This window comes from Coregonus clupeaformis, chromosome 20 (genome assembly GCF_020615455.1).
Source record: "Coregonus clupeaformis isolate EN_2021a chromosome 20, ASM2061545v1, whole genome shotgun sequence".
NCBI lineage: Eukaryota > Metazoa > Chordata > Actinopteri > Salmoniformes > Salmonidae > Coregonus > Coregonus clupeaformis.
In genome coordinates, this window is record NC_059211.1 from 56934661 (window position 1) to 56954064 (window position 19404).

The 19404-nt window shown below is 42.2% G+C and overlaps 1 protein-coding gene and 1 long non-coding RNA gene across 2 annotated transcripts; both read right to left on the bottom strand.

The window, feature by feature from the left end:
• Positions 1-1342: 1342 nt before the first annotated feature.
• On the bottom strand, positions 1343-12017 carry LOC121542501. The gene is made up of 12 exons (XM_045205809.1): positions 11937-12017; positions 11737-11839; positions 11375-11462; positions 11226-11264; positions 5902-6035; positions 5503-5679; positions 5152-5254; positions 4773-4952; positions 4290-4460; positions 4071-4161; positions 3740-3811; positions 1343-1713 (listed from the first exon to the last, which is right to left on the bottom strand). The coding sequence occupies exons 2-11, from the start codon at positions 11781-11783 to the stop codon at positions 3744-3746; spliced, it is 1098 nt and encodes a 365-aa protein (XP_045061744.1). The 5' UTR covers positions 11784-11839; positions 11937-12017; the 3' UTR covers positions 1343-1713; positions 3740-3743.
• Positions 12018-16699: 4682 nt separating this feature from the next.
• LOC123481496 lies at positions 16700-19286 on the bottom strand. The gene is made up of 3 exons (XR_006657167.1): positions 19203-19286; positions 18873-18944; positions 16700-16851 (listed from the first exon to the last, which is right to left on the bottom strand). It is a non-coding gene; the product is annotated as an uncharacterized LOC123481496 (long non-coding RNA).
• Positions 19287-19404: the final 118 nt, after the last annotated feature.

Below are 19404 nucleotides of genomic sequence, written 5' to 3' on the forward strand. Positions count from 1 at the left end.
ATTACTTTTGATGTCAAAATGGGCTATCCCAAGGTGGCACTTTTTGTTCAGTTCTTCACTGAGTCCTGGTGGTGAAAGTGTTAAATTAGACAACATACTACCCTAAAGACTGTCATGCAGTGCTGTAAAGTACTTAAGTAAAATTACAACTTAAGTAGTTTTTTTGGGTATTTGACAACTTTTACTCCACTACATTCCTAAAGAAAATAATACTTTTTACTCCATACATTTTCCCTGACACCCAAAAGTACTCATTACATTTTAAATGCTTAGCAGGACAGGAAAATGGTCCAATTCACACACTTATCAAGAGAAAATTAATTACTCCTCAGCACCCATCACCCCCGTCGACAACACCCCCAACATCTTCCCCCGGACAGGTCTGTCCCCTCGGTGTATACTGCAGCAGAAACCTCTGGAAAGGTTTTTAACTTTGGACCAGAAGATGGCGCTCTAATACCAGTAATAATAGATCCCAAACAAGTCGCCTCCTATACTTCTCTCTTCTTCATGTTAAACCACCTGGGACCATATGGATCAAGCTGATCAGCATAGGAGTGCTGATTAAGAGTCTGTTTTGTCTTTAGGATCACAATGAATTAAACTACATGGATGGGGGGAATGATAAGCACTCGTACTCTGCGACGCTTGATACAGGACTCAATGTTGAGAATGGGCCCACGGCATCCCGCTCAGCTCTCTCTAGATTGGGGGTCATAGAGCTCACGGTGGGCCAACTCTCCACAAGGGCCTATAAGTAGCCTTGCACAAGCCTTAGCTTTGGAGAGCTGGAACAACTCATAGGAGCAGGATCTCCTGTTTCTGTAGCGTGAGGCAGCTTGATGTACATGTACACCCCCTGGACAGGACTCTAGTCTATCGCAGGGCCTTCCCAAGCGATCTCATTCATTATGAGTGTCTTTAGTATGACTCAGACAGGGATCAAACTCCCAACCTTCCAATCTCAGGGCAGACACTAACCACAAGGCCACTGAGTTGATATGTCCTATAGGGACAAATACCTGGATGTAAGGGAAAGTGCTTGATTGGGCATTTGTACAGTTTGGGCTTTAAGGCTTATGCCAACTGACTCAGACTCTGGTCGACAAGTTTCACCTGCTACCAATCAAGTTTCACATCTTGTACCATGTTTAGACAACAGTTCGATTGGTCTGATTGATTCACACATTGAAGGATGGCAATATTATTTTCTCAAATTAGCCTTATGCACTATGTAGGCTACATGAATATACAAATAGCACAAAATGAATGAGGGAATCACAGAGGAAACCTTCTTCAGTTTTAATGCAAACAGCAATTGATTTAGAATAGGCATGTTATTTTATACATAAAAACATATGGTAACATGGTAAAACAAAAAGGTACATATGATAGTGGCACACAGTCTTATATTAAGTCAGGATAATACAAACAATATAAATTACAGGCAAAACAAGTGCAGGCAGTTAACTGTTGAGTGGGGAGGAATGACAGCAAGTACAGGAAGGCTGACATTTTGTAGAATTTACAAGAGGTTCACCGTAGACTACATTTTATTTTCTCCAATTTCAAAACATTTAAGACATCTTTGATCCAAAAATAATGATGGAGAAGGCGATTTACACTGGAGTAAGATCAACCACCTTGCCAACAAACTTGCAAAGCCTCAAAGGACAGTCTGTTGACCTCAGATAATGCAGGTTCCTTCCAGACCTAATAGCACATTATATCAAGCAAAAGGGGGAATAAACTGAAAATAATCAACAAAACTAACAAACTAAGGATATACACTGCCCTCAGTAATAGGGACAGTGAAGCATTTTCTCTTCTTTTTGCTCTATACTTCAAATGTTTGGATTTAAAAATCGGAAAATGACTGAGGTTAAAGTGCAGACTGTCAGCTTTCATTTGAGGGTATTTCCATCCATATCGGGTGAACCGTTCAGAAATTACAGTATTTTCTGTACATCGTCCCCTCCCATTTTAGGGGACCAAAGGTATTGGGAAAAATTCACGTGAATTAAAGTAGTAAAAAGTTAAGTATTTGTTCCCATATTCATAGCACTCAATGACTGCATCAAGCACACTTCTACATGAATGTGAATGCTACCATAATCCTGAATGATTCGTGAATAATTATGAGTGAGAAAGTTAGACGCACAAATATCTTACCCCCCAAAAATGCTAGCCTCCCCTGTTATCGTAAAAGAGTGAGAGGTTAGCATGTCTTGGGGGAATGATACACTATATATACACACAAAAGTATGTGGACACCCCTTCAAGTTAGTGGATTCGGCTATTTCAGCCACACCCGTTGCTGACAGGTGTATAAGAATCAAGCACACAGCCATGCAATCTCCATAGACAAACATTGGCAGTAGAATGGCCTTACTGAAGAGCTCAGTGACTTTCAACGTGGCACCGTCATAGGATGCCACCTTTCCAACAAGTCAGTTTGTCAAATTTCTGCCCTGCTAGAGCTGCCCCGATCAACTGTAAGTGCTGTTATTGTGAAGTGGAAACGTCTAGAAGCAACAACATCTCAGCCGCAAAGTCGTAGACCACACAAACTGCAGAGTGCTGAAGCGCATAAAAATAATCTGTCCTCGGTTGCAAAACTCACTCCCGAGTTCCAAACTGCCTCTGGAAGCAACGTCAGCACAAGACCTGTTCGTCTGAAGCTTCATGAAATGGGTTACCATGGCCGAGCAGCCGCAAAGCCAAGCGTCAGCTGGAGTGTTGTAAAGCTCGCCGCCATTGGACTCTGGAAATGCGTTCTCTGGAGTGATGAATCACGCGTCACCATCTGGCAGTCTGACAGACTAATCTGGGTTTGGCAGATGCCAGGAGAACGCTACCTGCCCGAATGCATAGCGCCAACTGTAAAGTTTGGTGGAAGAATAATGGTCTGGGGCTGTTTCTCATGGTTCGGGCTAGGCCCCTTAGTTCCAGTGAAGGAAAATCTTAACGCTACTACAGCATACAATGACATTCTAGACGATTCTGTGCTTCCAACTTTGTGACAACTGTTTGGGGAAGGACCTTTCCTGTTTCAGCATGACAATGTCCCCGTGCACAAAGCGAGGTCCATACAGAAATGGTTTGTCGAGATCTGTGAGGAAGAACTTGACTGGCCTGCACAGAGCCCTGACCTCAACCCAATCGAACACCTTTGGGATGAATTGGAACGCAGACTGCGAGCCAGGCCTTATCGCCCAACGTCAGTGCCCGACTTCACTAATGCTCATGGCTGAATGGAAGCAAGTCCCTGCAGCAATATTCCAACATGTAGTGAAAAGCCTTCCCAGAAGAGTGGAGGCTGTTATAGCAGTAAAGGGGGGGACCAACTCCATATTCATGTCTATTATTTTGGAATGAGATGTTCGATGACCAGGTGTCCACATACCTTTGGTCATGTTGTGTATTTGTGAGTCTATAACTTTCTCCCTCATCATTATCCACGATTCATTCAGGATTATCCGTAATCATGGTAGCATCCACATTAATGTAGAAGTGTTTAGAAACATTCTATTCTTATTTACAAAAAAAAAAGTGACTCCAACATGACACATTACATAATTTACCATTCATTTCACAAAATAATCTGAAACAACCAAAACGAAGTGAAAATGTACTAAGGAAAATGACAGCAGCATACAAACTTGACAACTTGACAAACGCAAAAGATCTTAAATATTAACATCATTACATATTCTCCCCAAAATAAAAAGGTACTCACGTTGTCAGTCATGCAGCTCAAGGAATTGAAAAATAAGGTTGGCCATTGCAATCCCCAGCAGGATAAGGAATACTGGAGGGAAAAACTGTTGCTTAAATAGTGTAGTGGTGCTAATCAGCAGAGTGGGGACAGCTGTGGTGAGTGGCAAAAGGAGGCGCGTGAAGTTAGTGCCGAGGACATCACAACACACACCCACCCACACAGGCACACACCCATAGACCACACCATACCTAAAACTAGGAGCCTTATTCAATAGTATATCTTACATAAGTAATCAAATATAAAAGCTACAGAAAACCATAAGATTGAAGCTGAATTAAGGAATACTTACCAACGATGACTATAATGATGATGGCTATAAGCAGAAAGAGGCTTGGCAGTACAGTGTGTGTTGAATCAAGGTTTATTGTGCCAACTCTTATCTGATGAACAAAGACAACATAATAAATGATTATTGTTCACCATTTCCAAGGACAGTGTTCCAGAGAAACTAATAAAAGGGAGGGTGGGTAGAGGTACTTTATGGATTCATCTGAATAAGATGTTTTACCCTCAGTGACTTGATGTTAGTGCTGGGAGTGTTCTTTATCTCACAGATGACAGAGTCAGTCCTGTTGCTCGTCTCGTTGGGGTCCAGGACACACTCTACATACTGGTTCTCCTCCTGAACACCCAACACTGAGATCTCTGCTGTGGTGATGTCCAACTTGTCAGCCCTTTTCTGAATAAAAAAGAAATATAGTGTGTGAGTGAATGAATGAGAGAGAGAGAGAGGAGAGAGTGTGTGTGCATACTAAGTACATATGCGTGTGTATCCGTGCCTCCATGCATGTGCATTACATTTTTTACATTTTAGTCATTTAGCAGACGCTCTTATCCAGAGCGACTTACAGGAGCAATTAGGGTTAAGTGCCTTGCTTAAGGGCACATCGACAGATTTTTCACCTAGTCGGCTCGGGATTAGAACCAGTGACCTTTCGGTTACTGGCACAACGCTCTTACCCACTAAGCTACCTGCCGCATGTGTGTATACCTCAATGGTGACACGCAGGTTGTTTCCTGTCTTGATTGCAGTGTACCTGGTGAATTCTGGGTCGGGATGGTAGGTGAGCTGTGATGAGCAGGCCAGTGTCTGATTGGCCACTCTCAGAGACACAGTGGAGGTGACTGGCTGGTGAATGTGTTCAAAAGGAGGTGTGTGGTACCACACAGACTAAAAACACCAACATGAATTAGAATACCTTAGATATTGAGGCCACTATGACTGATTTCTGTGTTGTGTGAAGGTGAAAGTTTGGTGAGGTGTGGCAGTGTGCATGTTCACATTAGGTTACTGACTGGTTACGTGAGAGCTGGTGAAGACATGATGCTTAGTCAAGAAATCAATTAAATCAGTGTGTTAAGATGCCTACCCCTGAGCTGTAGTTGGTTCGGATGGTCTGAGGGGCGTGGTCATGAACAACCCCCTCCACAAACTCCAGATGGGACCCCAGGACCATGATCCTCCTTTTCCCACTGCAGGACACATAGGAAATCAACCAATCAGAGGAGGGTTGTTGGTCACACCTAGAGAGCTGATGGGAATTGTCCTATCAGCATTATTTGAATAAGCCAGAATAAAAAACACATGCTTTTATGAAAAAGGTTGTAACACAAAGAAAACATTTCACAGAATAAATAAAGTATGACATGGTCCATAAAGTGTGTGTGTGTGTGTGTGTGTGTGTGTGCGCATACCTACATGTGTGTGTGTGTTTTTTTACCTATACCAGGTAGTGCTTGGTGTTAGCCCAGTGCAGGACGGTGAGGACCTATAGGTGACAGTGGCCTTGCCCAGACAGCGACCGTCTGGCAGCACGGCACACACACTGACAGAACCTTTGTCTCCACTGGGGATGTGGAACGTCAGACTGGACCCAGTGTGGTTCCACACAGGAGACCTGACCATGTGATACACACACTACACATGTTAGACACACACTTTACCAAAACACAGTGATAAAGCCTTGGGATTTCATGAGCGAAGTGAGCGCCAGTGAAACATCTAAATCATTGTTTAAAAGCATTGATTAAAATAATCCATTTTTTATTTCTCTCAAAAAATTATGTCTGCATAAAATAGTAAATAAATCATATTCAACCGATTGTCCACTTTGACTCACTCCTTGGAACTGCAGTTCATGTCCCCTTGGATGCGAACCCTGATCACGTGATCCAGGTTCTTCCCAGTCATCAGGGCGTGGTTTCTCCCATGGAAGGACAGAACGCTGGGCATTATGGAGAAGATCACTGGCTCCTAACAAACCCACACAGAGACAGACACAGACAATATTTCTGATAGACAAGTGAAACTAAATACGTGTTTGTGGCCCTAGGCTTGCTCTTTAGTTTTATTGAATAATGATGAGTGACAAAGTTAGAGGCATAAATATCATACCCACCCCCAAAATGCTAACCTCTCCTGTTATTGTAATGTTGAGAGGTTAGCATGTCTTGGGGGTATGATATTTGTGCATCTGTAACTTTCTCACTCATCATTATTCACGATTCATTCAGGACTATCTGTAATTATAGTAGCATCCACATTAATGTAGAAGTGTTTAGAAACATTCTATTCTTATTTACAATAAAAATGACTCAAAAATTACTACTACCCTGGGGCACAATCACAATCCCCACTGTAAGAGGTATGATGACTTGACTCAGAGACAAAGACTCTATTCACAAACATCATTTTTACTATATTTAACCTTTTTCATCCATGTTATTCTGGTTAAGATTAAATCTCTATTTTATGAGTGATCTAAATGTAGGATGCGTAACTACAAAAGATGCCCAGATCTATGAATATTGCTCTGTATAACTGAATATAGTATCTTGGCATTGGTAGACATCCATTTGAGTGTCTTCATTTTGTCCTCAATCTTAGCTTTCAATGGAGAGATGAGATAGACAGAGAGATAGATACAGAGATATAGATAGACAGAGAGATAGATAGACAGAGAGATAGATAGACAGAGCAGAGGAAGACAGACAGAGAGATTGATAGACAGAGAGATAGATAGACAGAGAGATAGATAGACAGACAGAGAGAGAGAGGGGTTTGATAAGGCTTACACTTTAACTAACACCAAACCCTATGAGGAACAAACACTTCTTTCACCATCACCACCAAACACACACAGCTATATTCATCACATCTAATTCAATTCTTCACATTTAATTCAGACTGGGAGGAGCATGATAATAAAGTAAGCACATTAAAACTAAAAACATCTCAGATACAGACACTATGTCTACCAGTGTTATTCCATTTCAGATGTCAACGTTGTTTAGTTGTTGAGATAAGTATTCAGACCCCCTTGACCTTTTCCACATTTTGTTACGTTACAGCCTTATTCTAAAATGGATTAAATAAAAACAATTCCCCTCATCAATCTACACACAATACCCCATAATGACAAAGCAAAAAACCTTTATTTTTGCAGATTTACAAAAAAATAAAAATACAACTTTATTTACATAAGTATTCAGACCCTTTGCTATGAGACTAAAAATTGAGCTCAGGTGCATCCTGTTTCCATTGATCATCCTTGATGTTTCTACAACTTGATTGGAGTCCACTTGTGGTACATTCAATTGATTGGACATGATTTGAAAAGGCACACACCTGTCTATATAAGGTCCCACAGTTGACGGTGCATGTCAGAGCAAAAAACTTAAAAAAACAATGCAACAGTGTTTTGCACTAAGTACACCAAGTGTTCGGAGAAAATGAAAGCAATCCTGAAAAAGCACTGGCATATTCTGCAATCAGACAAAAAAATTGCACACCTCTTCAAGGAGCCCCCACTGGTGGTCTATAAGCGTGGTCGCAATATTGGGGATAGCTTGGTGAGATCTGACCTGCCCCCTGAGCCCACCCAGACACTCTTGACACCCATTCCTAATGGGAACTACAAATATGGCTCATGCACACAGTTCAATAGCACTACAAAAACATCCTTCTTCAGACACCCACATACAGGTAGAAAAATCCCTGTTAGGGGTATCATCTCATGCAAGACAAAGGGAGTGATCTATCTCATCACCTGTAGATGTGGGAAAGCCTACGTAGGACAAACGAAAAGACAATTAAAACAACGCATAGCTGAACACCGCAGCTCAATCAGGTGTAAGAACACTGACTATCCTGTAGCAGCTCACTTTGTTGAAGCTAACCATCCTATCTCCTCCCTCAAATACACAGGCATTGAGCATGTTGCTCTACCAAGGAGAGGAGGTAACATCGACATCTACTACAGAGGGAGGCCTACTGGATATTCTATTTAAAAACATTGCCCCTAGTGGTCTGAATATTGACCGATCTCAGGCCCTTCTGATGAACAATTACATTTTCTGTGAACAGGTCTTGTAAATGAATGTTTTCTTTCTACAGCTTATCAGCGTACACCCAATATGTTCCCCCTATTGATGATGCTTATTATGCATTATGGTTGAACCAAAATCTTACTTGTAAAAAAAAATTGGAAAATGAAATTGGAAATATTTAAATATATAGGTTAAATTAAATGAAACAATAATGTATGTTGATGCTAATGTTATGCTAATGCTAACAATGGCATAATATATTCAATATGCTGTGGGCTATTCTCTTAACAGTTTCGCTCAATTCATTCTGATCAACCTAGCAATTACAACACCCCCTCACTATTGTCAATGGTTGCACTAATTGCACTGTTTGCCTACATAATACATAACTTGGTTCAAGCATTCGTGACATTACCCTGAAGAAGGCACAGTGATGCTGAAACGTTGATGGTTTTTACCCAATAAATTACTGGGAGGTCATACATATGGAGTGTGCGACTCTTTTTTGTTTTTATAGTTTACAGTTTATTCACCTTTAGTCAGCACCTCTACACTAAATAATTTTCTCTGGGTGTGCGCCAGCTCAGGCTTTTTAATAGAGCAAAAACCAAGCCATGAGGTCGAAGGAATTGTCCGTAGAGGGAGAATCTTCCAGAAGGACAACCATCTCTGTAGCACTCCACCAATCAGGCCTTTATGGTAGAGTGGCCAGACGGAAGCCCCTCCTCAGTAAAAGGCACATGACAGCCCGCTTGGAGTTTGCCAAAAGGCACCTAAAGACTCTCAGACCATGAGAGATTGAACTCTTTGGCCTGAATGCCAAGTGTCACATCTGGAGGAAACCTGGCACCATCCCTACGGTGAAGCATGGTGGTGGCAGCATCATGCTGTGGGTATGTTTTTCAGCGGCAGGGACTGAGAGACTAGTCAGGATCGAGGGAAAGATGAACGGAGCAAAGTACAGAGAGATCCTTAATGAAAACCGGCTCCAGAGCGCTCAGGACCCCAGACTGGGGTGAAGGTTCAACTTCCAACAGCACAACGACCCTAAGCACACAACACAGGAGTGGCTTTGGGACAACTCTTTGAATGTCCTTGAGTGGCCCAGCCAGAGCCCGGACTTGAACCTAATCGAACATCTCTGGAGAGACCTGAAAATATCTGTGCAGTGACGCTCCCCATCCAGCTTGAGAGGATCTGCTGAGAAAAATAGGAAGAAACTCCCCAAATAAAGGTGTGCCAAGCTTGTAGTGTCATACCCAAGAAGACTTGAGGCTGTAATCGCTGCCAAAGGTGCTTCAACAAAGTATTGAGTAAAGGGTCTGAATACTTATGTAAATGTGATATTTCAGTTTCTTCTTTTTTTAAAATAAATTAGCAAAAATTTATAAAAACCTGTTTTTGCTTTGCCATTATGGGGTGTTGTGTGTAGATTGATGAAACAATATATTTAATCCATTTTAGAATAAGGCTGTAACTTAACAAAATGTGGAAAAAGTCAAGGGGTCTGAAAACTCAATGCCTCTTTGCTTGACATGATGGGAAAATCAAAAGAAATCAGCCAAGACCTCAGAAAAATGTTGTACACCTCCACAAGTCTGATTCATACTTGGGAGCAATTTCCAAACGCCTGAAGGTACCATGTTCATCTGTACAAACAATAGTACACAAGTATAAACACCATGGGACCATGCAGCAGTCATACCGCTCAGGGAGGAGACGTGTTCTGTCTCCTAGAGATGAACGTACTTTGGTGCGAAAAGTGCAAATCCATCCCAGAACAACAGCAAAGGACCTTGTGAAGATGCTGGAGGAAACAGGTACAAAAGTATCTATATCCACAGTAAAACGAGTCCTATATCGAGATAACCTGAAAGGCCGCTCAGCAAGGAAGAAGCCACTGCTCCAAAACCGCCATAAAAAGGCCAGACTACGGTTTGCAACTGCACATGGGGACAAAGATCGTACTTTTTGGAGAAATGTACTCTGATCTGATGAAACAAAAATATAACTGTTTGGCCATAATGACCATCGTTATGTTTGGAGGAAAAAGGGGGCGGGCTTGCAAGCTGAAGAACACCATCACAACCGTGAATCACGGGGGTGGCAGCATCATGCTGTGGGGGTGCTTTGCTGCAGGAGGGACTGGTGCACTTCACAAAATAAATGGCATCATGAGGAAGGAAAATTATGTGAATATATTGAAGCAACATCTGAAGACATCAGTCAGGAAGTTAAAGCTTGGTCGCAAATGGGTCTTCCAAATGGACAATGACCCCCAAGCATACTTCCAAAGCTGTGGCAAAATGGCTTAAGGACAACAAATTCAAGGTATTGGAGTGGCCATCACAAAGCCCTGACCTCAATCCCATAGAAAATGTGTGGGCACAACTGAAGAAGCGTGTGCGAGCAAGGTGGCCTACAAACCTGACTCAGTTACACCAGCTCTGTCAGGAGGAATGGGCCAAAATTCACCCAACTTATTGCTTGTGGAAGGCTATCCAAAACATTTGACCCAAGGTAAACAATTTAAAGGCAATGCTACCAAATACTAATTGAGTGTATGTAAACTTCTGACCCACTGGGAATGTGATGAAATAAATAAAAGCTGAAATAAATCATTATCTCTACTATTATTCTGACATTTCACATTCTTAAAATAAAGTGGTGATCCTAACTGACCTAAGACAGGGAATTCTTACTAGGATTAAATGTCAGGAATTGTGAAAAACTGAGTTTAAATGTATTTGGCTAAGGTGTATGTAAACTTCCGACTTCAACTTTATGTATGTATGTAAGTAGTTTACGACACACTGTGAATTGAACATTTTGTGGTAGTGTATGAGTTGTCGTGAACTATTTCAGAGCTGACCAAAGCCTTGTCACATTTCATAAAACACATGTCATTAGCATGAAATAACTGTGCCTGCAATTTCCTGAGACAATGTGAAAATCCCAGACCACTTCAAGCCCACTCTGTGTCACATGCAGACACAGATGTGCACATACACGCACACCTAGTTCCCTGTTCTGAGATCAAACTGCCTTATAATGGACAGAAGATCCACTGAGAGATGCTGATAAAGAGGGAAAAAGATCAGTATGATGGACTTACAGAGTAGTTCATCCCTGACTGGCTGAGTCTGCACACGTCCTGGGGAAGGAAGTGAGAGAGGGTTGATGAACTAGATACAGGAACACACATGGGTGAAGAAGTTGCGAGATGAACACCCTCAAAGAAGAAGGTGTGTGTGTGTGTCATACCTGTATGGGGTCTGAGTTGGCAGACCTAGGTTTCCAGGAGCAAGCATCATTACTCCAGCTACATCCAGCTGTCATGCACTGAGAACACCTGAGAGACACAGAGAAAGGAACAAGAAAACTACAGTGAATTGAATCATAAACATGTGTACTATCTGTTATGTATGCAAAATGTGTACTAACAAATCTATAACATACAGAATGGCAAGTGTATAACACAATCTGCCCAACATATAATTTAAAAGATGTCATTATGGTCAATATTGAAGTAGGTCTAAACAAGTAGGTCCCAAACAAGTAGGTTCAAACATAGCCATATCAAGGTGCTGAGCCGTAGCATGACAGATCTGGGATTTCTGACTAACAGGGCAGAGGTAGGTGGTCCAGTGATGTCTGAACAGTCAGTTAGCATTAGTTTCTCAACAAGGTTCTGCTTCCCCAGTCTTATCTTCACTGTGACATTCAGACCTACGTGGAAGAACACAGGGAAACAATCTCTAAGCAAGATGCTCCATTTTGTCATTGAGAAATCTACAGGAGAGTTAGAAGGTGAAAGGTTACTGACCTTTAGCAGGAAGCTGGTCGATGGAGAACAGACAGGAGCATTGCGGCAACGCTGGAGCGGGGCTTGTGCTGTCACACAGATTACCACTTCCTATAAGGAAGTTACAGGCGAAGCGAGACTTCCTATCCCATTCACATTCAGGTGGACCTTGACAGTGAGTGTGAACTTCTCTCCACTGCTGTTCTTCTCCACCTGGTAAGTGACCATGTTCTGTTGTTGGGAGTCCTCAGAGATGGAGATCCAGGCTGAAGGCTGAAGACAGTCATCCTGAAACGAACATCTAGAACACATCACATAGAGGGGGTCAAGATGAGCAGGTTTAGGGGTGATACTGAAAAACAGGACATAGAAGTATATTCACAGGAAGTTTCATCTATATTGGCAAGTTTATTCTAAGAAGCTTTGGGTGATAGAGGAAATGCCCATTGAGCTCTATGTTCTACCACAAAACAAATGTCATCAAGATCATATGGTATGAAAAACCCTGGGCTGAGGTATGTCATTAACACAGACAAACCAGACAACTGTCCTCATTTAATTACATTGAAATGACTGGCACTGTTTGTACATGTATGTACATTTTAGAAAGGAAAATGTGACATAATAAATACATCTCTATATAGTGTAAGTTGTAGAAGTGTGTAGTTGTGGTTCTTGTGACTGACCTTGACTTGTTGTTCTCAGACTCACACCAGCCACAGAAGGGGTCCTGAGCAGACCAACAGTCCTTCAGACTCTTGTGTTTACTGCACTGAGCCACAGGCACACGCATCATCTAGAACAAACACACACAATATTATGTCCTGGGTCCTATTTCAGAATGGTTCTACAGTATAATATTTGTCTCTGTGTACAGTAGAACTTACCTGGTTCCTCAGTGCCATGTACACATGTTTGCGGTCCACTGGATCCAGGTGCATCTTGGGGAAACACACTGCGGTCGTCATCTGACTTGTAGAGCACTCTGGGACAGGCAGGTTTGTAGGCCTTGTCTACAGCAAGCTGACACGGGACAAAAAGTAACACTTTAACAATGCACTTCTCTCTGTAGAGGTGACATATCACACTAACAAGTCACAATATAATTTATAACATGGCCCTAGGAAATCACATATACTGCAGTTGTAAATGTCAGTTTACTGCACACATTTCTCTCTGTCAACAATAGTATGAATTTGATGATGATGATACATGATAGGTTAACAATCATTGATGTGTAGTCGTGACCAAACCCCTGTCTGGTTTGTTAGAGTGTACTGCATTGCTGTGATATTTCTGTTAGAAATATACAGGGGATTTGGCTGGATTATTAAAGCTTTCCAGGGACAACACTGCATGAAGGAGAATATTGTGCCTAGTAAAGTTACTGTGGGGTTTCTCCAGGCTAATTTAGACCTCAAATTCCCTCATGCGAGCCACGTTTGGTAGAAAATGCTGTAATTCTGTTGTATGGGTATCTGTGTGTTCAAGGGAGAAATAATGACATGAGAGGGGTGTTACGAGGCAAGTGTGTGTGTGTGTGTGTGTGTGTGTGTTAAGAGTTCTCATAAATGCGTTCCACAGACCTTGATGAGTTGTCCGTCTCCTGTCCCGATGAAGAACACCAGCCAGGAGTTGTGTCTCACTGCCAACACTGATGTCATGGAGCTGTATTTAAACACCTCCGCCACTGGCTGCAGGTCCTTGGTGTTCCTCTTTGGTGATGACTGGAACAGCATACATAGTGTTACAGACAATCTCAACACATTTGCTAAGAAATTAGGGTAACAATATTGATAGTGTCTTTGCTATGGTGTTGGTTATCAACCATATATAACATCATCATCATCTCACCAACCTCTCCACAGCATTCATAGCAGAAGTCTGGGTCTTTGTATTCGAGTTGACGCCCTGCTGAGGGGCTGATGTCATAGATGGCCAGCATGGTGTTGATGGGGTGGCTTGTGTTATCTGCAGTGAACACACCTGCCCAGAGCACCTGCCCATGGGGCCCACCAGAACCTGGAATCACAGAGGAAGACAGGAGCCGCCGGCGTTCCATGTTTCCACAGCATTTGAGTGTCGTACCTTCGAGGGGAGTTCAAAGTGGTTGCTTTATTGTTCTTGCTCTTGAACCAAATAAGTCGAACTTGAGGCTCTTTGGGAACGTTCAAGAACACGTAGATGTGTGAATTACTCTGAAAGCCGTCCACAAACTGAAAGTTCTCCTTGTGTCTGGTGTTAATACATGGATTCGCACCATCTTCTGAATCAGAAAAGATTCCCCATACTGTCCTTGCTGTGTATTCCGTAGGACAAACAACTGATAAGAATTGGGACACGCTTCACGCACGTGCAACCTTCCAGCCATAATGTAGGAGTTCTTCCCGACATCAACAATAAAAGCAATGGTTGAATCTCCAGGGGCCAATGAACCCACTTCAATATACTCGGAATGAACAGATTTTGAGATTTCGTTGAGATCGAGTATTTCACAGTAGCCGCATTTTGCGCTCCCACAGGTGATCAAGGTCTTGTTTGTGATGAATGGCAGTAAAATGTTTACCTTAAATGGATAAGTTTCATCAGGAGGTACTTCTTGGTTAGGATCAACTAAATTCCGGATTATCCCTCTTTATAACTTTGGTAAAAACATGGTTCACCTGGTAGAGTCGGTCATCGGTAACGACGTATACCGGAGCTGTCACCAACGGCAAAGTCGCGGACGTCTACATCAAATGTCTGAGTCTCCTGGCCCCGACCCCATTCCACACAGGCGAGGAGAACCCCCAGAAAACAGCCCTCATCTCGTATGTCATGTAGTCAGTCAAGCCTGAGAGGGGGAGTACATGGTATAAAACCTTCTGCGCCTCTGAGCCGAAGTTCAACAGGAGGTTTGCGTAAAAGCTGGATGGATGCTGCAACTATGGGTTAACTTCAGTTCCTCTCTGGCAGTTATGCTCTGAAGCTCAGACTTCACTGTTTAACTCTCTACTGAGGTGTCAAAATTAACACTAGTTCCCTACCTTTCAATCTCAGCAGAGGATGTATCAGTAACAACCTGGTTTGAATGTTGCCAAAAGGTCTCCAAACGCGCATTTCTGGTAATGCCTATATTGCCTATTCAAATGCCAGTGTCACCATCACCTATATGATTGAGATTTAAATACTTTGATTCAATAATTAAATACTTAACCGAGAGTGAATGCCTCACACATTACTTTTGATGTCAAAATGGGCTATCCCAAAGGTGGCACTTTTTGTTCAGTTCTTCACTGAGTCCTGGTGGTGAAAGTGTTAAATTAGACAACATACTACCCTAAAGACTGTCATGCAGTGCTGTAAAGTACTTAAGTAAAATTACAACTTAAGTAGTTTTTTGGGTATTTGACAACTTTTACTCCACTACATTCCTAAAGAAAATAATACTTTTTACTCCATACATTTTCCCTGACACCCAAAAGTACTCATTACATTTTAAATGCTTAGCAGGACAGGAAAATGGTCCAATTCACACACTTATCAAGAGAAAATTAATTACTCCTCAGCACCCATCACCCCCGTCGACAACACCCCCAACATCTTCCCCGGACAGGTCTGTCCCCTCGGTGTATACTGCAGCAGAAACCTCTGGAAAGGTTTTTAACTTTGGACCAGAAGATGGCGCTCTAATACCAGTAATAATAGATCCCAAACAAGTCGCCTCCTATACTTCTCTCTTCTTCATGTTAAACCACCTGGGACCATATGGATCAAGCTGATCAGCATAGGAGTGCTGATTAAGAGTCTGTTTTGTCTTTAGGATCACAATGAATTAAACTACATGGATGGGGGGGGGGGAATGATAAGCACCTGCATACTCTGCGACGCTTGATACAGGACTCAATGTTGAGAATGGGCCCACGGCATCCCGCTCAGCTCTCTCTCTAGATTGGGGGTCATAGAGCTCACGGTGGGCCAACTCTCCACAAGGGCCTATAAGTAGCCTTGCACAAGCCTTAGCTTTGGAGAGCTGGAACAACTCATAGGAGCAGGATCTCCTGTTTCTGTAGCGTGAGGCAGCTTGATGTACATGTACACCCCCTGGACAGGACTCTAGTCTATCGCAGGGCCTTCCCAAGCGATCTCATTCATTATGAGTGTCTTTAGTATGACTCAGACAGGGATCAAACTCCCAACCTTCCAATCTCAGGGCAGACACTAACCACAAGGCCACTGAGTTGATATGTCCTATAGGGACAAATACCTGGATGTAAGGGAAAGTGCTTGATTGGGCATTTGTACAGTTTGGGCTTTAAGGCTTATGCCAACTGACTCAGACTCTGGTCGACAAGTTTCACCTGCTACCAATCAAGTTTCACATCTTGTACCATGTTTAGACAACAGTTCGATTGGTCTGATTGATTCACACATTGAAGGATGGCAATATTATTTTCTCAAATTAGCCTTATGCACTATGTAGGCTACATGAATATACAAATAGCACAAAATGAATGAGGGAATCACAGAGGAAACCTTCTTCAGTTTTAATGCAAACAGCAATTGATTTAGAATAGGCATGTTATTTTATACATAAAAACATATGGTAACATGGTAAAACAAAAAGGTACATATGATAGTGGCACACAGTCTTATATTAAGTCAGGATAATACAAACAATATAAATTACAGGCAAAACAAGTGCAGGCAGTTAACTGTTGAGTGGGGAGGAATGACAGCAAGTACAGGAAGGCTGACATTTTGTAGAATTTACAAGAGGTTCACCGTAGACTACATTTATTTTCTCCAATTTCAAAACATTTAAGACATCTTTGATCCAAAAATAATGATGGAGAAGGCGATTTACACTGGAGTAAGATCAACCACCTTGCCAACAAACTTGCAAAGCCTCAAAGGACAGTCTGTTGACCTCAGATAATGCAGGTTCCTTCCAGACCTAATAGCACATTATATCAAGCAAAAGGGGGGAATAAACTGAAAATAATCAACAAAACTAACAAACTAAGGATATACACTGCCCTCAGTAATAGGGACAGTGAAGCATTTTCTCTTCTTTTTGCTCTATACTTCAAATGTTTGGATTTAAAAATCGGAAAATGACTGAGGTTAAAGTGCAGACTGTCAGCTTTCATTTGAGGGTATTTCCATCCATATCGGGTGAACCGTTCAGAAATTACAGTATTTTCTGTACATCGTCCCCTCCCATTTTAGGGGACCAAAGGTATTGGGAAAAATTCACGTGAATTAAAGTAGTAAAAAGTTAAGTATTTGTTCCCATATTCATAGCACTCAATGACTGCATCAAGCACACTTCTACATGAATGTGAATGCTACCATAATCCTGAATGATTCGTGAATAATTATGAGTGAGAAAGTTAGACGCACAAATATCTTACCCCCAAAAATGCTAGCCTCCTGTTATCGTAAAAAGAGTGAGAGGTTAGCATGTCTTGGGGGAATGATACACTATATATACACACAAAAGTATGTGGACACCCCTTCAAGTTAGTGGATTCGGCTATTTCAGCCACACCCGTTGCTGACAGGTGTATAAGAATCAAGCACACAGCCATGCAATCTCCATAGACAAACATTGGCAGTAGAATGGCCTTACTGAAGAGCTCAGTGACTTTCAACGTGGCACCGTCATAGGATGCCACCTTTCCAACAAGTCAGTTTGTCAAATTTCTGCCCTGCTAGAGCTGCCCCGATCAACTGTAAGTGCTGTTATTGTGAAGTGGAAACGTCTAGAAGCAACAACATCTCAGCCGCAAAGTCGTAGACCACACAAACTGCAGAGTGCTGAAGCGCATAAAAATAATCTGTCCTCGGTTGCAAAACTCACTCCCGAGTTCCAAACTGCCTCTGGAAGCAACGTCAGCACAAGACCTGTTCGTCTGAAGCTTCATGAAATGGGTTACCATGGCCGAGCAGCCGCAAAGCCAAGCGTCAGCTGGAGTGTTGTAAAGCTCGCCGCCATTGGACTCTGGAAATGCGTTCTCTGGAGTGATGAATCACGCGTCACCATCTGGCAGTCTGACAGACTAATCTGGGTTTGGCAGATGCCAGGAGAACGCTACCTGCCCGAATGCATAGCGCCAACTGTAAAGTTTGGTGGAAGAATAATGGTCTGGGGCTGTTTCTCATGGTTCGGGCTAGGCCCCTTAGTTCCAGTGAAGGAAAATCTTAACGCTACTACAGCATACAATGACATTCTAGACGATTCTGTGCTTCCAACTTTGTGACAACTGTTTGGGGAAGGACCTTTCCTGTTTCAGCATGACAATGTCCCCGTGCAAAGCGAGGTCCATACAGAAATGGTTTGTCGAGATCTGTGAGGAAGAACTTGACTGGCCTGCACAGAGCCCTGACCTCAACCCCATCGAACACCTTTGGGATGAATTGGAACGCAGACTGCGAGCCAGGCCTTATCGCCCAACGTCAGTGCCCGACTTCACTAATGCTCATGGCTGAATGGAAGCAAGTCCCCTGCAGCAATATTCCAACATGTAGTGAAAAGCCTTCCCAGAAGAGTGGAGGCTGTTATAGCAGTAAAGGGGGGGACCAACTCCATATTCATGTCTATTATTTTGGAATGAGATGTTCGATGACCAGGTGTCCACATACCTTTGGTCATGTTGTGTATTTGTGAGTCTATAACTTTCTCCCTCATCATTATCCACGATTCATTCAGGATTATCCGTAATCATGGTAGCATCCACATTAATGTAGAAGTGTTTAGAAACATTCTATTCTTATTTACAAAAAAAAAGTGACTCAACATGACACATTACATAATTTACCATTCATTTCACAAAATAATCTGAAACAACCAAAACGAAGTGAAATGTACTAAGGAAAATGACAGCAGCATACAAACTTGACAACTTGACAAACGCAAAAGATCTTAAATATTAACATCATTACATATTCTCCCCAAAATAAAAAGGTACTCACGTTGTCAGTCATGCAGCTCAAGGAATTGAAAAATAAGGTTGGCCATTGCAATCCCCAGCAGGATAAGGAATACTGGAGGGAAAACTGTTGCTTAAATAGTGTAGTGGTGCTAATCAGCAGAGTGGGGACAGCTGTGGTGAGTGGCAAAAGGAGGCGCGTGAAGTTAGTGCCGAGGACATCACAACACACACCCACCCACACAGGCACACACCCATAGACCACACCATACCCAAAACTAGGAGCCTTATTCAATAGTATATCTTACATAAGTAATCAAATATAAAAGCTACAGAAAACCATAAGAATGAAGCTGAATTAAGGAATACTTACCAACGATGACTATAATGATGATGGCTATAAGCAGAAAGAGGCTTGGCAGTACAGTGTGTGTTGAATCAAGGTTTATTGTGCCAACTCTTATCTGATGAACAAAGACAACATAATAAATGATTATTGTTCACCATTTCCAAGGACAGTGTTCCAGAGAAACTAATAAAGGGAGGGTGGGTAGAGGTACTTTATGGATTCATCT